Here is a 22,442-nt window from a genome sequence, read left to right on the forward strand (position 1 = left end):
TAAAATCTCGTTCTCGTGAGCCCAATATCGTGCATCGTCACACCCCTAGTGAAATGGGATTGCAGCAATCACGGAGAGCAACTTATGTCAAAATTGAGGAATAATTCTAATAAAATATGAAGAATTAAAATCCATAATTCAGACCAAAAAATAACACTGTTGCTGCAGAAAAAGCAGGAAGAAAGAAACACAGGCAGGGAGTTGCCGACATTAGAGCCTAAAAGCGTGAGATTATACAATATTAAATTGATGGGATGATAAATAGAAAGCGCTGTGACCAGTTTCACTTTATTAAGGCATAGATGTGTTTCTATTCAGGTAGTGTTCCTCAATTTATCACACACACTGGGATGAGTGCATTGTTTCACTGCAATATGTTTCTGCTGAGTCTGACAGCATCACCATAGCGCATGTATGAAAGAATGACTGAGTTAATCTGTAAATGAAAGGATTGTATTTATCCATTAATAATCTTTCTTTCCTAAAAACAGCTATCAAATCCACACCAACCAGGATCTTCTAACAATAGGCAGGTTATTTTCCTAGATAACTGATTAGTCAGGAGGAGGCAGGCCTTAGATCTTATCCACTTCATAACCTGATCCTGACCAGGTTAGGTTTTCAGCCTAAATTACCATGGTGATTTAGCCCGGTAAGACATTAGCCAGCGTCGTAATACAGCACACACCGAATAAATCCCGGAAATCTATCTTTGTATCTAAAGTTTCCGTCTTAATGTTTGTGCAGTGATGCAGAACTTTTAATAAACATTACAGATAAACTAATTTAGGACGCAGGCACTGAAAATCAACCTGAACAGTTGAACCCCCGATGCTCAATAGAAAACATTCTCCCTTAACTTTCAGCTTAATAGTGTTTTTATGGATAGTGAAAATGAGATAAAAAAAAAAAACAAAATCAACTTCATGTCAAATAAATTGGACAAAAATAGAATACATACATTTTATTGCATTGGCTCTTTAAATAATCGCCATGGATACAGAGTAAGGACTGATTAAAAAAGAGTGTCATTTATAAAAAATATCAATAAAATAGTATAAAAATTAGAAAGTGTCGCATAGCTTTTTTCATAATCACGCATTTGTGAAATGTAATCCAGCATACTTGGAAAATGAATCAATATTCATCTCCTTCCACTCAAAAACAAAAACCCATTCACATCTGATTTGATTGGTCGCTCATATAATCTTCACAATCTTGCCCCGCCCACCGCAGGGAGTTACTGCCTATTGTGATCATGACCCTCGTGTTGATGTGCTATTGAGGGACAGCAGTGAGGAATGTGTGTGTGTGTAAGGGATGATGTTAGACTTTGGATTTCTTGCTTGGTGGTTCAGGGGCAGTGATACGAGGACACACAGCAGCTGGAGTGTAGGGGATCCTAGCGACCTTCACCTTCTTCCCGATGGTCTCAATCTGCACGGGCAGAGGCAGCACATCAACATTCTGTCCTGATACATTCAGTCACATTTCCAGGAAAAGCTTTTTGTGTGTCCTCACCTGGAACCCGATGCTCTGGAGGTGAGGGTGAAGGTGATCTAGCACTCTGCGACCGTCAAAAATAAAAGATGGCTTCAGCATCTTCTTATAAATCTTCTCATAGTCCAGTTCCTGTTGTGAGTGGTGAAAGCAGAGGTGAATGATTTATTTTAGGACCAAAGGTTGTATTTTCAGTTGTTGATAAAATGTGACTCTGACCTTGAACATGTCCCACTCAGTGCAGATGACCAGAGCATGAGCGCTCTGACACGCCTCATAAGGGTCTGATGTTATGGTTACCAGCTCAGACACTGAAATAAACATGTGTCAGTACATAGAGCATAAATGAATAAATCCAGGTAACCTCATATTAACAGCTTTAAAGTCCATTTCAATGTTATTGTTCTTATTCTACATGTTTCTTTTTGGTAAACTCAATAGCTGTATTTGAATTTTTCACTAAACAGTACATTTCTGTCTCACTATGCTGTGATTAGCACACTAACCAGTATGTAACTGTAATCCATACATCCGTCCAGGATCCAACACTTTATACTGTAAAAACCACGCATGGAAAACTCAATGAGGAATATTCTAAGGCTCGTCCATGTCATAGTAAATCTTAAAACCATGAAGAGTTTTATTTTACAATATTTCAGAACAAAACGTTTTCTCCCCAATATTAAGCCTAATGTTTATAGATAGAGCCCCACTTTTTAGGCTGTGTGACTGTGCAGTTACCGGTATTTTTATTTTTAATATTAAACTCATGCTTACACCAGCCACTTCATTCAGTATACTCCTGCACTACTGTAATACACCATAGTTGTATTTAAATATATTTATTTTCGTATCTGCACACTCACTGTACATATTATAAATGCTTGTTGTGTAGTTGTTCTGTCCTTATAATTTATATATTCTACATTGTCGTGTTTTTGTGTTTGTAAATGTTTCAGGGAGAGAGAACAGTATTTCTCAACATGTCTTGTACATATAGTGGGAATCGACAAGAGCTGTACACAGAAACCGGTTAGCCTCACAGAAAGGCTCCATTCATGGTCACCAACCAAACCCTCTCAGGTCCCTTCTCAGGCTTTTGTAAATTTAAAATAAATGCATGCTGTAAAGCCTCCTCGCGCGCACGCACACACACACACACACACACACACACACACACACACACACACACACACACACACACACACACACACACACACACACACACACACACACACACACACACACACACACACACACACACACACACACACACACACACACACACACACACACACACACACACACACACACACACACACACACACACACACACACACACACACACACACACACACCTCGCTGTGGGTTGTCCTCTGAGATGTGGGGCTGGGACAGATCGTAGATGATTTGCTCTTTGAGGACTTTGGGGTCATAAATAAACAGCTTGGCACCTTCATCCATCAGATACTTTGAGATGTAGATACTGGACGACTCCCTGCACGCATGTAACACACACACACTTGACTTTAAACTCTGAACAGGGAAACATACAGTGGGTAGGTTGAGTGCAGAGTGGAGTAAAGGTAACGGACAGTGAGTCAGCAGGTTTGCACACGCTGCTGTGAAAAGCAGGTCTCTGACAATGGGTTATGATTGACAGCTGAGCCAACATTTGTGGAGATTTTCTTTTCCTCACACACACACACACACACACACACACACACACACACACACACACACACACACACACACACACACACACACACAGTGGTCAGTCTGACTTGGGTGGTAACCATTGATGTGTTTGTGTTACCTGAGGTTTTAAAAGGAACAGATTGTGCATTCAATAAATAAATATAGTTCATGAGTTGGAAAGAAAAAGCAGGAAATAATATTTTACAGATTTTTAAATAAAGCACGAGTGCATAGGAATTTATAGAGTAAGAGTTTGATTTTCTTTGTCTTTTGGCGGCTCATTTTACTAGACTGAAATTCGATGAAAAGGTGATAACGCTCATAAATGATATCCAGCTAGCAATAGGAAGACCAGACCATCATCAGGTACATTTACATATTAGATTTAACAATACTATAAATTAAAACCATTAACATCATTCTTGTGGATATCTTATGGATTTGCATCCAGGTTTACAAATTATTGTCAAAGCACAACACTTCCACAGATACTTCAAATTTCTAATAGAGTTTTATAAAATTGCAGAAAAAACACAAACTGGTTGAGCTGCTGTAAAAACTGAAGGTTTTATTCACAAGACTATTCCCTCTTTAATGTAGATGAAACATCTCTGATGCTTTGCACACTTTAGTCTTTGGAAGAATATCAGGTGATCAATGATGATCATTTAAACTTGAAATCAACAAACAAGCTCTAAAAAAGTTCAAGATACTAAATTAGAGCTTGAAAAAAATTTATGTTGTTCAAAACCTTTTCAGTCCATTGAAGATATGGCTGTGAAATAAAACCAACATAAGTCTGTAAAAAGGCAGGGCATTCCCCAAGAATGAGCCCAGGTGCATTAATTAATAAATAAATACTGGTAATAAATATAGTGAAAGATCACCGACTGGCCTCAACCAACATTAGCACAAGTAACGATTCACACAGTGGGCTGCAAAAACCTTCAATACGCAATTATTCATTAAACACAGACATTTTAATGACACTGCTACCCCCCAATGCAGCCATATTAACACATAACATAATAGTTTTATTTATTTATTTATTTTTAATCCTGTAGCACTTTGAGATTTGGCATCAAAAGTAAAGTGCATTACAAAGAAAATGTATTATTATAACACTTGGCATCTGATCAAAAATGATAAACAAATAGATAAGGGTGGGCGAGTTAGGTAATGGCTAATAACCGTGCGAGAGAGGACTTTCACTCTGAAATGACAAATAATGATAAGCAAGGGTTAGGCAGATGTTAAGCTTTCACCTGTCCTTTGATTTATTGAGAGATTTTTGCCCCCAAAGAAAATTGACAGCAAAATGTATCATGTCCAGTTGTGTCTTCACACAGCAGAGATTGGTGACATTTTGTTTAAAAAAAAAAAACAAAAAAAACAAAGGCAAACCTATATACAGTATAAAGTATATGTACAGGACATGCTTCATGCATTTAAACTCAAACCTTTAATATCATAGAGTTGTGACCTGACTTTTTGCTTGTTAAGGTCAGGGTTAACTGTGGAGTAGCTCCATCAGACTCCTTTCACATTCCTGGAGGCTCAGAACATTCACTCAAGCAATCATTTAAGTGTTTTTCAGTTTTTTTCGATTTTGGCACCAAAAGTAATTAATTCTCAGTTCATTAATGTGGAGGTCAGCACAAGCAGGGGTGGACTGGCCATCTGGCATACCGGGCATTGTCCTGAAGTGGGCCGGTCTGGTCCACTACGATTTGTTTTTTTAGGAGTAAGTGAAGGCAGACATGGTAACTAGGTGGCAAAAAATGGTCCAAAAGTGGCAAAAACATGGCAGGAAAAGAGTGAAAAGTGACTAAAATAGGCCAAAAGCCGTCAAGAGCGGCCAAAAAATTGGCAAATAATGAGGAACCATGTGGTATTTAATGGCAAAGGCTAGTGTTCAGATCTTTGGTTTCAGCCCTCTGAAAAGGCTACGCCAGGCAAAACACATATTTCACAACTTATGTTTGTCTTTTTTGGTTCTTATTGAACTTTACTGACCACGGTAGACACAGCGGTAGACCACAGGTTATAAACCAATGGATCGTGTGCTCCTGGGTGAATGGTCTTGTGCTGGCCTTCTTCGTTCAGTTATCTCTTGGGACTGACTGGTTCGGGCATCACAGCTGGATTGCTGGGTGCTTGTTCTGCTCCAGACTGCCTCTCAAGTATGTGGAGCTGGCTCTTTTATGCTGGCATTTTTTGAACATATTGGCATCACAGAGGTGACATCACTGTCCTTGAGTATGGTTCTACCCGTCAACATCAGTTCTTTCCATTTTTAACAACATTATTAACTTTCTTCATTCTGTGCTTGGACATCGAACCGAACAGGTAGCTTTATTGAGCAAAATGTGGCAAACTATAGTGAAAAAGGTCAAAAATTAGGAACAAAAAGAGTCAAAATGTAGGGAAAAAGAAAACAAGTGGTATTTATTGGGCAAAATTTAGCTTATTGGGATGAAAAGTGGCCAAAAAAATTCAAGAGTAGACAAAAATTGGATAAAAGTGTTGAAAGAACTTGCAAAAATCGACAAAAAAAATAGGTGCTTAAGGGCAAACGGTAGCTAAAGTCTAAAAAAAGTGTCAGAACAAAAATTGAACAAATGAAGTTGCAAAATGGCTGTGGGAAATAGGTAAAAAGAGGTTTAAAAGTTTCCTTCTATTAATGTTTTCTAGGAGAATAATACTTAAAATTAAGACATAAAAAGTCACATGTTTGAGTATCACTGACTTAATAACGGCTTCTACGTGTCGCTGATAATCTAGTGGGCTGGTCTGGACAAAAAATGCCAGGGGTGAATTTTTGTCCCAGTCCACCCCTGCTCCCAAGCAAATGAGTCAAGCAGAAAAAGTGTGAATGTTTGTCACTAACAGGAAGTTAAACATAATATTTTTAAAGGTGTTTAATAGTATTATAATAAAAAATGTTGAGGCCAAAAGGTGATGTACTGTGCTGTGATACTGACTGACAGGATGTATCATTAGAGTCAAACAAAGACATAAGCTGTGTACACAGAAGGAAAGGCACTGACCTCGTGTCCCCGGTGTCTTTTTTGAAGGAGAAGCCCAGCAGAGCGATCTTTTTACCAGTGACGGTGTTGAAAAGGCAGTCGATGATTCTGCAGGCAAACCGTCGTCTTTGGTACTCGTTCATATCTATCACCTAAAAAGACAAAGCTGATGTTTGACAAACAAAACAAAAAAAACACAAATCAACATCTCCAACCATTGCCTCCTTGGTTCCCACCTGCTGCCAATAGGAAGCCACCTCGGGCAGGTTGAGGGCCTCGCACAGGTACACCAGATTGAGAACATCTTTCTGGAAACAACTTCCACCAAAACCTAAAAACGAATACAACAAAAGATGAAGCCCCCACAGTTTCTGGTGTTGATCATGAACGGTGTTTCCAGGAATTATGCTTCTTACCTACGCTGGCTTTAAGAAACTTGCTTCCTATTCGTTGGTCCATACCAATTGCCTTGGCGACCTCCTCCACATCAGCACCAGTGGCTTCACAAAGAGCGCTGATACTGTTGATGCTGCTGATTCTCTGTGCCAGGAATGCATTGGCTGCCTGCATGCAGACCATAACACACAGATTTTTGCAACTGAAGCCGAATTTTAAGGGATCACTGATTTTAAAGCTGAAACAGCTCTATTGAGTATTAAGCATCTTAAATCTAAACTCTACTGATAAACTATTTCACTGCAGAGTGTAAATGAATGAAATGGAAATGAATCATTTTAAAAAGATTTTATCTTAAGGAACTTCCTTTTTCATTTCACTGAGGGAAACTCAGTCTCAAGTCTCAAGTTCCAATAAAGGTTTTTTCCCCCAATCAGTATTTTAATTTCAAGTTTTTACAAATGATCATCACAAAAAACATTAATATTTGTGGTGTGTGAAAAAAAATAATTGTGAAGTGTTGCTTTTTCCTGTTGCTTAAAGTATTGTAAAAAAAAAAAAAAAAAAAAAAGCTTCATGAATCATGGAAATATTTACTTACAATACTTGAGGCACGAGTTGAGTAAGTGTAGTAATAAAAAAAACATTATTATTATTAATATTACAGGTAATTACACCCACCAGTTTGGACAACTCAGACGACCATGTGTTGGTGGTGATGATGCGAGCCTTGGGCACCCAGTGCTCGTACACCGCACACAGAGCTCTGATGGCCTTCTGACCTTCTGCTGTCTCATCTCCACCAATCAGGACGCGGTCTGGCTCCTTCAGGTCCCGAACTGCAGTTCCTTCCGCAAGGAACTCTGGGTTGGAAAGCACCTAAAGCAGAGCAGGGTTTCTGTTAGAAAAGCAGTGTGAATGATATTAGAGGCTCGTGGACATGAGCTTGTTCACACCTGCAGGTTAAGGCTGGGTTTCGTGTTGGCGTCAAATATCCGACGGATGCTCTCCGCAGCTCGGACCGGCACCGTGCTCTTCTCTGTGACTATCTTGTAGCCGTCGGACATTTCCACAATGCGACGTGCACATGCCTCAATGAACTTGAGATCAGCTGCACGACCTTTCCCCATGCCGTAGGTCTTTGTTGGGGTGTTTACCTTTGGAAGGAACACAACTCAGATTAATTCTTTCTGCATTTGAGATGCGTGTGAGTAACTGATGAGCTCACCGAGATAAAAACGAGGTCGGCGTCCCTGATGGCTGAGTCAATGTCTGTAGAGAAGAACAAATTTGTTCCTCTGCAAGACTCCACCACCTCCTTCAAGCCGGGCTGAGATAAGAAGGTGGAAATAAGATGGTAAACGATGACCACTCTTTATCTGACTCACATGAGTCACTATAGTGCAATGCTAGTAGTTGAGGCAAATGCAGGGAAGTCCCAATAAAAAACATCTGCAACTAATTTACGTGTCAAAACCTTTACCAGAAATGGATGTAATGATACGGCGGCTGTGCAGAATTACGCAATAACACATACAGCTGTTTCTGTGAACCTGAAGGTTACACAAGGCTTTAGGGCTACAAAAATATCCCAGTATTCCCTATGAACTCTGGCCTGCTCCTCTTACAAATAACACTAAATTCCCAGTGATGCAGCTCAAGGATTTATCTTACCTCATAAATAGGCAGGGTGTCTGAATTCCAGGCTTTGATGCGGGACTCGTTGATGTCGACCACAGTCACAGTGATCTCTGGACACATGTGTGCGATCACGCTGCATGTCGGCCCGCCCACGTACCCAGCTCCAATGCAACAAATACGTTTTATCTGGAACATCTGCAGAAAACAGAGCAGGAACGATGTAATCCAGTGTCCTCAGAAACTGGAGAAAACAAGATGTTAATAAAAGAGCATCAGAACTTGAATAGGCCTAGAAAGACTATGTTAAAAGAGTAAAAACTGATTAAATAGGTCAAAAACAAACATGGTTTTACCAGTTTCTTGGGAGTTTGACTCAATCTGAGCTCTGTTATTAGCTATGCTAACAAGTTCTGATGAACTATGACGGGGCCCGTGGAACATCTTCGCGCCGAATAGCACGTACCACCTTTCCGAGAATTCAGTAAAATGACTCGGGTTCCACCAAGTAAAACAAATTAAATTGTGCGATGTAAAATCGTAATCTACGTTGAATTGCCTTTGAAACGATATATCACACAACTATGTTCCGATAAACTAAGAAATTACCGGAAAAGGGGGTGTGCCAAAGTGTTGGGGGTCCAAATTCCAGTCAAGCCAAGTCATCGTTGTTGTTGTGTCCTTGGGCAAAGCACTTTACCCACATTGCCTAGTATGAATGTGGTGTGTGAGTGTTGGTGGTGGTTAGAAGGACTGATGGCGCACTATGGCAGCCTCGCTTCTGTCAGTCTGCCCTAGGGCAGCTGTGGCTACAATAGTAGCTTACCACCACTGTGTGCAGAGTGAAAGAATAATGCACATCAATGTAAAGCGTTATGAGTGTCAATGACGAAGCGCTATATAAAATCCAATGCATTATTATTATTATTATAAAAAAAAGGATTAAATCAAGTCCAAAAGCCAAAATATAGGGAAGCTTATTGCATATAGTATTAATTATGAATACTAAACTAGCTTTTAATTGTACAATATTTAACATATTAAAGTAAAAAAAAAATTAAAAAAAATTGTGTATGCGAACCGGTTTTATTTTCCTTTATTCTTCTGTTGTCATACATTAGTCATAATGAATTGACACAAGGAGCAGGACTAAGCTTCTCTTGTGCTTTATCTAAACCTTTGTATTTAAAAATATTTTTTGTACCCACACTGCAAACCACTTCTCACAGAATTTACAACATAAAACAAAGAAGAAAAAGTGTGTTTTATCATATACTATTCAATAATTATCAAACATGCCGAATAAAAACTGGTTTAAAACATTTCAAGTCAGTAAAGTACCAAAACGCTCTCAGATCAAAACAGCCCAGGTGGTGGATAACACTGTTTTAAAATTAGTGTTCTTACAGTAGCCCGGAGACCGATGATAAACGAAGTGGCTATCCGTACGTAGCCGTACGGACAACCCCCAGTGCCATTCGTACGTGGCCTATGATGTTACTGGAAGTCATGTGACCATTTCATACATTCAAATCAGAAGAAAAAATGGTTGAACAAGCGATGCATGTACAAATTCATGGTGGCAAGGAATTCAAATCCACTTCAGAAGGTTAGGGTTAGGGTTAATTAATCTGTAACGTAGTTTAGGTTTAAGGTTACATAGGGTTAGGGTTAGTTAGTCCGTAACGTAGTTTAGGGTTAAGGTTATGGTGAGTTAGTCTGTAACGTAGTTTAGGAATATACGTATTAATAGCAAACAGAAGTACTGGCCAATGAGGGGCGCTACTAGGGCCGTGACAAAACGCATCGACGTAATCGATGATGTCGACGCAAAAATACGTTGATGCAAAATATGCGCAACATTTTTTTGTTGGAAAACCACTTTCTGTATTAGCATTTGGAACTTTGAGTTCTATAAAAATGTGAGTGACAGAGTATTACTTTAAGTTGTTATTGTCATGTGAATGAAGAATTAAAAGATGCACTTTTTTCAGTAAGCTAGGCCTATGCGTTTTCAACATAAAACTTAAAATCTGTTGGTTCAAGGACACCATGACAGGCTGTTGGCTCCCACTGCCTTTTTTGTTTCTTATTGAATGCTACGCTACCTCTGTCGCTGAATGCATTATTTTGTATTTTTATATTCTTACTTCAACTTTATTTTGCAATTTTGAGTTGAAGAGTAATAAACATATTGCAATGTTAAGGAATTCATGTTTTGTTTTTTTGAAAGTGTTTATTTGTAACCCCCGGTGCTATTGGTTCGGTTACTGAAGTACACATACATAGCGTGTTAGGGTTAGGATTAGTCTTAGTCATGCAACCTAAACTGACCAAATAGGGGCGCTGTGTACGGATAGAATGTTGGTATATTGGTACGGCAACAGTACGGATAGCCACTGTTTTTTTAAAAAAAAAATATTTTAGATATGTAAATCAACATGTATAAATTACTTTTAGTCAATTAATGGGGAGATAATCAATAATCGAATCGAACTGGAAAAATTAATTGTTAGATTAATCGATGCATCAAAAAAAAAAAATCACTAGATGAATCGTTTAAAAAATTATCGTTCATCCCAGCCCTAGGCGCTGCGTATGAATATCACAACAACTCAAATAGTAGAATGTCCACAACGTGAATCTACGTATTAATAGCAAAAGATAAGTACAAGCACGTAGCGCCTTCATCACGTCACTAAACTGGCCAATGAGAGGCGTTACGTACGGATAGAATACAAGTATATTAATACGGCTACGAAAGGATAGCCACTGCCGATGATAAAACATGTAAACCTAATTAGATTTATTAGGTGATAAAACGTGTAAACCTAATTAGCTTTATTAGATGTGTAAAGCTGAACTTACAGAGAGCCTGCTGGGATATAAAGAGCCTTTGATAGGCTGTGCCACGTCTGCGCGGATGGAGAATAGAGCCGTTCACTCATGTCTCAGAGCTGCTTTAGCTCAGTGAGAATAAAGGACGTATCTGCGGTTTAGGCTCGTTAGCTCCTGTTATTAGCACTGGTTACGTTACCTCTGCCAGCGCGGCGCTTTTCAACTTTAGTAAGGCGGTGTTTGGGCTCTTCCGGTCGGCGTCTCCTGTCCTTAAAGAGTATCAGTATTTCCTGAGGCGGTGTCCTGTTGAATGTGTTAACGTCCCCTGAAAACTCAGTGTGAATCAGTGCCTCTAATTCCTGCACTGAAGGGTTTATAGGCTCCAGCTACGCCTCCCACAGTGACGCTAGAATCCGCTCCCCTCAGCCAGCAGCTAACACTTTAAAAACCAGCGCACACACCCCCATACTCGGCCTTCAAAGTAAAAGCACGAATTGGCCAACTTCTGCAAATAAACTTGACAGTGTGGGGTTTGCTAACGTGGGTTTGAATCCCACACTTGCCATTTTTTTCTTTCATTTTAACATATTTAACACGGCAAATTCCACCTTTAAAAAGAAATTTCTGACAAAAATAAACATTTTAGGGTTAGGGATAGAGTTACAGTTAAGGCTAAAATAAAAGGGCTAGCGGGGTAGCAAAAAAAAAAAAAAAATGAGCTTGAATACAAATGACGGATCTTCAAGTCACGTGGTGCACCTATCACGTGACCTAAACTGACCAATGAGGGGCGCTGCGAATCCATAAAGTGGCAGTCCAGTAGCCCTAGCCCAGGGGTCAGCAACCTTTACTCTCAAAGGAGCCATTTTGCCTAATCTCACCAGGAATAAAGTCCTTCTGGAGCCGGGAAAAAAAAGAAAAAGAAAAAAAAACCTTCTCAATGCAAACAATATATAATGTATAAAATTCTATAAAGTTGAAATAATGTCAAATAATTTTGAGTTAATGGATTTAATTTCTTGCAACATATCTATTTTCTTCCAGAATAGTCTTTTTGTTAGTTTAGTTATCTTACCAGGGATTTCATTACAACTTAAGGTTAGCCACAGGCGCAAGTTATTGCACAATGTGATTTATTTTTAGGTTAACAAATTGTTTTTATCCTAATTTTATTTGAAATTAATGTCATTATTCATCAATACCCTCTGCAAGAAATAATAATTAATTATTTTATTAAGTTTTTGAAAGCTATCGGGAGCCGTTGCTAAAGAGTCAAAGAGCCACATGAGGCTCCAGAGCCGCAGGTTGCAGACCCCTGCCCTAGCCACAGCCAATATACTTCGTATCAGAGAAGACAAAGTTACTTTGATTTCAAACCCTGGTCATCTACTGTACCTTAGAGTCAGCATTGTCATCTAAGATTGCCTGGTGGTCGTATACTATTTGCAGTAACTACGCTGCAGGTTCACTGTGAAATTACTAGAACTGACTGAGTTATCTGCCGATATATATCTGTTGCTAACGCGAGCCTCTGCAGTCACAGCCGACCTCCAAACTTCTATAAGATTGAAGGTCTTCTGCTGTGTATGGGCTTGGTAAAATCCAGATAGTTGACGATATCATGATATATAATAGACGGAAGACTCTCCAGGTCGTCATTGATCCAAGATGAGGCATATGGATCTGCACCACCAATAAACCGTATTCTTTCCAGATATTGTGCCCTTTCCTGCGTACCAAGTCCTACCCTGTATGCTTTTGCATCTATAAAGCATTTTGTGGAGCTTTTCTGTGATTTATCCATCACAGAGTACACCTCTGTGAGCCTCCAACATGTAGCGTCAACAACCGCTTACCTCCAACATGGCCGAGTATCTGGGTTACTGCCCAGAAAGTATCGTCGGTGAAAACCCTCTATACGATATGTTCGTCATGGAAAAAAAGACAAAATAAACATGCTTTTATTTAACTTTAACTCTGGACATACTTAGTCTGGTTATGGCATTTTAAGCTCAGTAGGAACATAAAAAAATAAAAACACAAAAGTAACAAAAGATCAAGTGGATTTTTTTTTTAAATGATCTGACAGGATATATCATCCCACCTTTATTTTTTAGCTATTCATTTCTCCATATTCCCCTTAGGAGTCTCTAAGCAGTCCAAGCCCCTAGCCTGGGATACAATGGATGGCCAGATAACTGTTTAAAACAAAGTTACTATTCACACAAAATGAACACACATACACACCCCAGAATCTGGCATCGATCACATATTGAATGTACACCTACACCCTGAAGGATATTTCACCTACATGTCAAAAAAGCACACACTCAGTGGCTATAATTGCAAATGCTGCATAAATTAATGCAGAAAAAAAAAAAAAAAATTACTCCATTGATTAGGCACAACAATATTGCATATATCAATACTGAAGTAATGTAACGTTTTAAAATACATTATGCTTTTGTTAAATACACCCTAGTCTTCTTACTGTTTTGCTTATTTTGAGGATTATACAGATTTTTTACATAGCTGTTTTCATATAAATTCTGTATTTTTAGTGCAGATTTAAATTTTTTAAAAAAATAGAAAAATACATTAAATCACTGAGCCGTACTGCCATCGTGTAGTTTCATGTCTTGGATACTAAATATGTTAAATTCAGTGGTGAAAATATTCAAACAGGGCATCACAAAGCAAAGCATTCTGTGGCACTTTAGCCAACTCTGCTTTGTGCCTTACATCAGCTGTGACACCCCTATAATACAGCACATGGTAAGCAGGTACAAAAGACCAGAAGAGACTTTATAAAGTCTAAGGAATAAACAACTAGGGTTATTACATAATAAATAGATATAGATCAACCAAAAATATTAAAGCTGTATTTAATCAAACAGTACAAATTTCACCGCAATAAAGCAGTTTATTGAATTTGTTATCTTCTAAATGGGATATTCTTGTTGGGAGGACTCCATGGAGAAGGCGGGCTGTCGCTGAGTATTGCTTAAACTCTTCTTCCTTTTTTTTGTATTTTCTTTTCAGCATCTTTGTTGGCCTGTAAAGAAAAACAAAAGAAATGTCAGTTATCAAAAAAGTAACACCCGCCGAAATGTATATTTTAGACTAATAAACTCACTAAAAAACTAAACCACTTTTTTTATGCTGAAAACAAATGTATTTGGGTATGAAGTAGTAATTGTTGAATGATTCTTGTCCAACTCTTGACATTTTAGTCAAAGTATCTATTTGGCATATTTTGTTGTAAAAAATGTAAGAATGAGTGAGTTCCCTCTACGGGTTAAAACCTGGTTATTACAATAAACATTTGCTATAGATGGGTTCCACTCCCATGATCCCCTGCGCACGTCGCCACCTGTGTGGCATCGTAACCTTTACTGGTAACCCAAGTCACCAATTTTATATACATATACATGAGTTGTGTGAGGTTGCTCAAACAGAGTGAAGCCAGGGGAAAATAAAAAAAAAAAACAGTTTTATTGCATTCCTAAAATAATAACTTGTCAAAAAGAACAAAGAGAACGTCTGTGTACAAAACGGAGAAACAAATGGCTAGCCATCATCAACAGGAAAGCTTTCCGACCTCACTCAGAAAAGCAAAAAGTCTGTAGCAATCATTTAATCACAGGCAAGTGTATATATTATAGATGCCGAGATGTTATGATCATGTTTTCATGCGAATACACAACTCATATGTTTACATTATCAATCATTGGAAAGCTATGATTCTTGCGATTGAAGCCATATAAACCATTTAACGATCCATCAACCACAGCCGAAGTTATCAATGTTTCTGTCAGGTCAATCAAAAAGTACAGCAATATGACATCACAAACCACCATTGTTAGCTCCGCTCCTCCTATAAAAACTAGCACCTGTGGACTCTGTAACCTGTGGTGAGTAGCTGGGATTGACAGAATTGTGAATAGATTGGTATTGTGAGAATTGATTAGGTAGTTAGCATAGCATAGATTGTTCTTTGGAGATTTTGTAGTATAGAATTGCCATGTCTTAACTGCTCCAGGAGCCCCGCCCATAATCAAGGCATTTTTTTGGGTTTCTAACTTCATTTCAGCCAAAACCACCGTGTTTACACTTTAAGCATTCCTGATGTATTGGAAACACTTCTTTTGATACCGTTTACTGTAATGAAACAGTAATTTTATAAATAACAATGTGATTTATTTCATTTTGATAAGAGTAATTTATCATAAAGAAGTTTCCTGAAAATTCACTGTGTAAAGGTTTAATACTTATCTCTGAGATAATAGGTATAAGGTATAAGTGTTTTTCAACCTCGGGGTCCCTATGTGGGGTTGCCTGGAATAAAAACGGGGTTGCTTGAATTGTCTAATAATTGGTAAAAAAAAACATTTTTTGGAATTAGTTATTTTTCAAATACACATCACACAATAAATATCAAATAACTGTATTTTATACTTAAACTTTCTCAAATATAAATCTAGTTCAAATAAAAAGCAGTATAAAAATATCTTGTCACTTTGTACACTAATACTGGCTACTCTGTATTTGTAACACACTTTAATAAACATGGTCAAAAACTAATTCGAGAGAAAAAAATGTGTCTGGGGTCACAGGGCATCTGAGACATAAAAAATAATTGGGTCACGACCCGACAAAGGTTTGGAACCTCTGTATTAGAGATTGTACTCACCAGCCAGCTCTCATACACCTCTATAGCCAGTTGATCTTTTTGCTCCTTTATGTATCGCTCCTCTTCCCTATTATTCTTTTGTGATATGCGCTGTTTTTCAAGAACACTTCTCTTCATTTCACACCTGAATTGTTTTGGGAAAATGGTTTTAACAATAGGATAGTAAATACATTTTTAAAAAAGCATGTTAAATGATGAGAACAAACTCCATGTGTGCCACTGGGAAACTGTGTGTATAGACAGTGAAGTTAAACAGTTAGTTTATTCTAATTTTATAATTTGTGGTGATGCTTTTCTCCGTCTACCCAGTAATGACCACTCTATCCAAACATAAATGCAGGGTAGGGGAGTGTGACCCTACATGTCCCTATTTTAGATCAGTGAGCGATCGTTTACACTCACCAGTTAGAGACGGCAGATTTGCAGTTGTTCTTTCTCTCCTCGTCTTGTTCTTGTTTTTTCATTTTCAGTTCATTTTCAGTCTCAAGCTGTTTCCTGTACTTTTCCTTTAGGAGTTCATCATGCTCACTTTTCCACTTTATAAACCCCTTGAATTGTTAATTACATACACAGATTAGCAAAGACCATTCACTCAAATACTTCCAAAAAACTCTCAGAATAACTGATGATGAATGATTTACTTACCTGTTCGGCTGACTGCCTTTGTTCCACTTTCTCCAGAGTGGCTTCTTTCTCTTTTCTGATCATTTCCTGTTTTTCTTTGTCTATTGCTTTGAAATAATCCGCTTTTCTTTTTTTCCAGGCCTCATAAGATGCAACAGCTTCTTGCGCTTTAGCTTCTTGTTCCTGTTTGATGACAAAGAGCTGATGAGCTGCATGCACGATTGTTCACAAACTGCTGTAATAATCTGATTTGTTTAGTTATCAGGAAAACATTTTTTTTTAATTTTAGTACCTTTTTCTTTTCTTCTTTCTGCATTTCCTCTTTCTGCTTTAGCTGCATTTTCTCTTTTGATTTCTCATTTTTCTTTTTAAGCCATTCCTGCAACACGTGAAAAGACATTTGAACTGACAGAGGAAAACATTTGGAGATACACTCACGTACACTAACATTGCAGTAAAGCACACACACATATTGTGATAAGTTGCAATAGGACAGTCGTTTTCAACCTTGGGGTCGGGACCAATGTGGGGTCATCTGGATTTTAAATGGGGTTGCCTGAAATGTCTAGTAATTGATAAAAAACAATGAAAGGTCCCACACAAAATTGTGGACAACCGAATTGTGGGACATTCGTGACATCATCAGAAAGCCATCTATTGGCTGAGAATGGTGGTTTGTGATGTTTTGGTGGCTTCTAACATCACAAACCAGCACTGTTGGCTCCGCCCCTCCTATAAAAACTAGCACCTGTGGACTCTGTAACCTGTGGTGAGTATCTGGGATTGAAAGAATTGTGAATAGATTGGTATTGTGAAAATTGAGTAGGTAGTTCGCATAGCATAGATTGTTCTTTGGATATTTTATAGTATCAACAGAGCATGTCTTAACTGTTCCAGGTGCCCCGCCCATAATGAAGGCATTTTTAGCTTTCTGGCTTCATGTCAGCCAAAACACTTTAACCATTTCTATGGTATTGGAAACACTTTTTTTTAAATACTGTTTCCTGAAATGAAACACTGATTTTATAAATAACAATGTGATTTATTTTATTTTAATTAGTCATTTATCCTTAAGAAGTTTCCCGAAAAACAATGCACCTTGTAAAGATGTATTACTTCTCTTTGAGAAATTAGGTTTAAGGTATAAACTTCTACATATTAGAGATTGTACTCACCAGCATGCTCTCATTTGTGTATCTCTTCTCTTCCTTCTTATTCCGTAGAGTCTTCTGTTGGGATTTGTGCTGTTCTTGGTTGACATTTTTCTTTCTCTCACACCTGAAATGTTTTGGGAAAATGGTTTAAACAATAGGAGAGTAAATACATTAAAAAACTAGAGCACTGGGAGAGCGCAGACCTCCGCCAATTACTTATTTAGAACAGGCAATGTCGACATCAAACATGTTCTAATATACCAGTGTCATCACTGTATCGGTAGCAAAAGCAAAAGAGAGACAAATATTTTGTTTTGGCTTTTTGTGGTGCCGATTTGCTTTTAAACCCAGACCATTTATGGCATGAACCTTCAAGCTTTGACCCGAACCCAACAGAGGAAAACCGAAACCGACAGGTCCGACAGACATAAGGTATTTATATATGTATATTTACGTTTGTTTTAGTGGTAAGCCTGCTTTTATTAATAAACAACTGTTAATGTCAACAGAATAGATCAGTGCATTGGGGTAACCAGCGCTCGTCAAACAGGTGCGCAGTGCGTTGCAAGAGACAGCGGATCTATTTACATAATCCACGTATCAAATATAAGGATAATATATGTTTGTGATCGTATCATCAGAAGATGCTTAAAGCCTGTCCCTCTCTGGTCCATGGTGAGCAGAGGACAGCGCACAGCCTGCTGCGCTCACAGCTCCAGCTGTTAATAATGATGTAAATGTATCAAACGCACATGAAATCCGCCTTGGTCGTTCACACTGAGGTCGCATTGAAAAAGATCCGAAATGTATCTGATTCAGGACCACATTTGAAAGTGGTCTAAATCCGATTTGAAAAAAATCAGATATGGGTCGAATGTGAGCGTTGACACTGCTTTTAAAAAATCAGATCTGGTCAGTTGGTCCCCAAAAAATTGGGTTTGGGCCAAATTTGCCTGCAGTGTGAACGCAGTCATAATGATTGTTTACACTCACCAGTTAGAGAAGGCAGATTTGCAGTTGTTCCTTCTCTTCTCATCTTCTTCTTGTTTCTTCATTTTCAGTTTATTTTCACTCTCAAGCTGTTTCCTGTACTTTTCCTTTTGGAGATCATCACGGTCTCTTTTCCAGTTTTGAAACACCTTAGATTGTTAATTATGTATGGATTAGCAAAAACCATTCACTTGAATAATTCCAATAAAGCTCTCAGAAAAACTGATGATGAATGATCTACTTACCCGTTCGGCCAACAGCCTTTTTTCCGCTTGCTGCTGAGAGGCTTCTTTCTCTTTTCTGAGCCTTTGCTCATTTTCTTTGTCTTTTGCTCTGAAACACTCCGCTTTCCTTTTTTTCCAGGCCTCATGGAATGCAATAGCATCTTGCTTTCTAGCTTCTTGTCCCTGTTTGTTGACACAGAGCTGATGAGCTGCATGCACAATTGTTCCTAAACTGCTGTAATAATGTGATTTTTTTTAGTTGTCAGGAAAATCTTTTCTTATTTTCTGTACCTTTTTCTGTTTTCCTTCCTGCTTTCGCTGCTTCATCTCTTTTGATTTTAATTTCTTCTTTTCAAGCCATTCCTGCAACATGAGAAAAGACATTTTACCATTTAACCTTGGGGTCGGGCATTTGAAAACAGGTAGAACATGACTTACAATCCATTCTTCATGTGATGCAGTATAGTTCGTTTCCTGCTCTTTGCTGCGATTAGGCACAAAGTCATCTAAAAAGGAAAACCAAAAAAAAAAAGAATTCAAACATCTAGAAAATCTGGGATTTAAAACAGTATTTGGTAAATGTTTTTGGAAGCTCTTAAATGCCTTCAAAAACTCAAGTGACTATTTTATTTCCTTTTCTTTCAAAGAAAATGATGCGGGGAAAAAAAACGGGAAATAATGTTTTCGTGGTTATTAAACATGACCAAAGAAACCAGCCCCCTGCAACAGAAACACATTTTAAATAATTTGATTCATTAGACATAAACAGTGTGTCCATGCAAGTGTGAGGCCTGCTGACGTCCTGAGCCACACTTTTTTCAGCTGGTTTCTGAATAGTTTGAGAAATCAATCCCAAAGTCCTTTGCTGTAGTTTGGGTTTTGGTCGCAGCCTCTCTGTACCATCACATGGATAATTACATTTAAAAAAAAAAAAAAACCTGTAAACCGTAACTGAATGATGCTTGACCAAAACACTAATGAATACTAAACATACCTGTGGATTCCATATGAGTGACATCTGATGCTGATAACTTTACTGTGTTGTTGATAGCTGAAATCTCTGCTTTCATTGTTTGGAACAAGTCGTTGTAATTGTTGACAGAAGAATCAGCTACTTCATTATCTTGAGACTTTGACGCGTAGTTCTGGGGAGAGAACTTCTTTTGGGTTTTCAGAAACGAGATATTCTCCATTCGATTTTCTCCGCCCTCATCGTCTGACAGCTCAGAAATGTTGGATGTGACTTTCCCCTTTGAGGCCTTGAAAGCATCCGTCTTCTTTATTCTTGATTTAAGTTGAATCAGCAAATCTGAAAAATGAAATAAAGAAAATAAAAACTTCAAAGGTGTAGCTGTTGAACCTGGAATTTTAACAATGTTATTATTATGCCTTGTTTTATTTACAAATGAAAATCAAAAATTACAGACCACAGAGGAATTTTGTATTTTTTGTCTGACCAGGAACATAATCATATTTATAAGTTAAAAAAAAGATGGAGAATGGCATGTCCGAGGTGTGGTCTGCTTTAAAAAACCCTGAAACAGCAGAGCGTGCCTGCCACACATATATGGCTATCCATGAAATGAAAGAGATTGATAGGAATGCATGAATCGGTCTGTTATATCTGACATTTTGTTACGATCCAGATCTTAAAATACTGCATCATCTGAAACACTTCAACTAAAAATTTGTAATACTGTGTTGTAGTTTTTATTTTACTTTAAGTATCATGGCTTTAGTTCAATAAGGAGGTTTGATAAAAGTGTTGTAACCCAAATAACACAGCAACACAGCGCCCCCTGTCGAAAAATAAAGATATTGCAGGTAACTTTTTTTTTTCCTTTCACATATTTGGGAAATTCATCTGGCGAGCTGGATTTGACCATCTGGCAGATTGGTTTTAGACACCCCGGAATGTAAGAATATGCTACATGTTTTCATTATTCCTCAGCTGCTTTTCCAACTACAAAAATTAAGTAAATAATGGTTTCGTCAGCAGCACCTCCAGGAATAAGCAGCAAGGCAATTATATGGTTGTCTAGGAAACATCTGGATGCATGTTCGGTAGTTTTAGAGTTTTTAAACATTATATTTTTACAGTGAGACCAAAATAAAAAAACAGTGTGGTGACGTGAACTTCTTGTGTGGCTTCCCCTGTGTCAATTGTTTATCTCACCATCTACATCTACATCTTCCTCAGAGTCATCACAGTAGAGGTACTGGTCAATGGCGGTGTTACAGGTCCCACATTCGGGGGACTGGCAACTGGTGGTAGATTGTCCTGTTGGTTCAGGAAAGAAGACAAGATGAGTCGTACGTTTTATCGTTCGTTTTATCGCAATTATATGGTTGTCTGGGAAACATCTGGATGCATGTTCGGTAGTTTTAGAGTTTTTAAACATTATATTTTTACAGTGAGCCAGAAATAAAAAAAACAGTGTGGTCACGTGAACTTCTTGTGTGGCTTCCCCTGTGTCAATTGTTTATCTCACCATCTACATCTTCCTCAGAGTCATCACAGTAGGGGTACTGGTCAATGGCGGTGTTACAGGTCCCACGTTCGGGGGACTGGCAACTGGTGGTAGAATGTCCTGTTGATTCAGGAAAGAAGACAAGATGAGTCGTACGTTTTATCGTTCCGCAGGCCGCATTATGTCTTTAATAAACAGTTTTCAATTTATACATTTCTAACATTTTCACTTCTAGTATTCTAAACAAACACTAATGCATAACTTCACTTACTCAGTTTCGGAGTCAATTGTCCTCCCTTTACCTTAAAAAATAACTAAATCAACAATCTGTCCATATTTACATTCATGCAGTTCATATATACAATACTGTCAGTATAACTAACAAACACAGATTTAACATCTGCTTTAAAGAATAATGTACCTGGTTACATATTTTGTCACTGCTGCTTATTACGTTCAACAGTAGTTTAATACTATAAGGCCTGGTTCATGTTTTAAACCCTGCACACAAACCACATAAGAAACAATAACTGAACACTTTATCTCACCATCGACAGCTTCCTCAATGTCCTCATAGCAGGTGTACTGGTCAGGGCTGGTCTTTTTTACTCTTTCCAACACAGCAGCCCGGAGTTCATCCTACAAACAAGCGTGATAATAAGCTTCGTGCTTATAACAAACACTGTCTGTGCGAATGAACAGACGAACTTACCTGAAATGTTGTTCTTTTCGATGTTTTGCGGCTTTTCGTGTACGCAAGTGTAGTCATTTTAAAGTCTCTTCTCGTCTAGTAATGCCAGCTAGTAGTGTGTTTGGAAAAATCCAAGTGGTGACTGCGTTCGAAATCGCGCTCTAGCTTCTTTGATCTACTCGCACTCGCTTCTATGATCTACTCGAACTCATTCTGACGTCATAACACGTTCGACGCAAGAGACTCCAGCTGCGTGCCTCCACGCTCAGCTCCTCCTCCTTGAGATCCGGAAGTTACATTAGGAAATGAAGAAAAAAAATACTAAATAAAACCGATAACACTTTCTCTGCGTTTTAATACCTTTTGTTAACCGGATTCCTCAGCAGCAATACATTGAAAAAAAACAAAGTATAATGCATCTCATCAACAACATATAAATTGATCAGCATTTCCGTGAATGATTTTGATCATTTGGATTTCCTCTAGAGACACAATC

The 22,442-nt window shown here is 38.2% G+C and overlaps 2 protein-coding genes across 2 annotated transcripts; both read right to left on the bottom strand.

Moving 5' to 3' along the window:
* Positions 1-269: 269 nt before the first annotated feature.
* Positions 270-11,548, bottom strand: ugdh (UDP-glucose 6-dehydrogenase). Its single transcript, XM_028459299.1, has 12 exons — positions 11,299-11,548; positions 8,298-8,459; positions 7,852-7,953; positions 7,580-7,780; positions 7,305-7,502; positions 6,644-6,791; positions 6,464-6,558; positions 6,249-6,379; positions 2,859-2,998; positions 1,720-1,811; positions 1,522-1,632; positions 270-1,437 (listed from the first exon to the last, which is right to left on the bottom strand). The coding sequence occupies exons 2-12, from the start codon at positions 8,457-8,459 to the stop codon at positions 1,327-1,329; spliced, it is 1,491 nt and encodes a 496-aa protein (XP_028315100.1). The 5' UTR covers positions 11,299-11,548; the 3' UTR covers positions 270-1,326.
* Positions 11,549-14,035: 2,487 nt separating this feature from the next.
* On the bottom strand, positions 14,036-22,148 carry LOC114468898 (microtubule-associated protein 9-like). The gene is made up of 15 exons (XM_028456042.1): positions 21,968-22,148; positions 21,804-21,894; positions 21,277-21,375; positions 20,961-21,065; positions 19,779-20,093; positions 19,223-19,290; positions 19,076-19,147; positions 18,806-18,967; positions 18,564-18,709; positions 17,592-17,694; positions 16,709-16,795; positions 16,438-16,599; positions 16,195-16,340; positions 15,793-15,916; positions 14,036-14,154 (listed from the first exon to the last, which is right to left on the bottom strand). The coding sequence occupies exons 1-15, from the start codon at positions 22,022-22,024 to the stop codon at positions 14,104-14,106; spliced, it is 1,788 nt and encodes a 595-aa protein (XP_028311843.1). The 5' UTR covers positions 22,025-22,148; the 3' UTR covers positions 14,036-14,103.
* Between the last annotated feature and the right edge of the window lie 294 nt (positions 22,149-22,442).

This window comes from Gouania willdenowi, chromosome 1 (genome assembly GCF_900634775.1).
Source record: "Gouania willdenowi chromosome 1, fGouWil2.1, whole genome shotgun sequence".
Classification (NCBI taxonomy): domain Eukaryota; kingdom Metazoa; phylum Chordata; class Actinopteri; order Blenniiformes; family Gobiesocidae; genus Gouania; species Gouania willdenowi.

Coding starts and splice junctions, on each gene's coding strand:
- ugdh (XM_028459299.1), bottom strand. CDS start 8,459: ATGTTCCAGATAAAACGTATTTGTTGCATTGGAGCTGGGTACGTGGGC. Junction 7,503..7,579: donor AACCCAGCCTTAACCTGCAG/GTGTGAACAAGC, acceptor GCTCTGCTTTAG/GTGCTTTCCAACCCAGAGTT. Junction 6,559..6,643: donor GTTTCTTAAAGCCAGCGTAG/GTAAGAAGCATA, acceptor ATTCGTTTTTAG/GTTTTGGTGGAAGTTGTTTC.
- LOC114468898 (XM_028456042.1), bottom strand. CDS start 22,024: ATGACTACACTTGCGTACACGAAAAGCCGCAAAACATCGAAAAGAACA. Junction 16,341..16,437: donor AAAGGCAGTCAGCCGAACAG/GTAAGTAAATCA, acceptor TAACAATTCAAG/GGGTTTATAAAGTGGAAAAG. Junction 15,917..16,194: donor AAATCTGCCGTCTCTAACTG/GTGAGTGTAAAC, acceptor AAAACAATTCAG/GTGTGAAATGAAGAGAAGTG.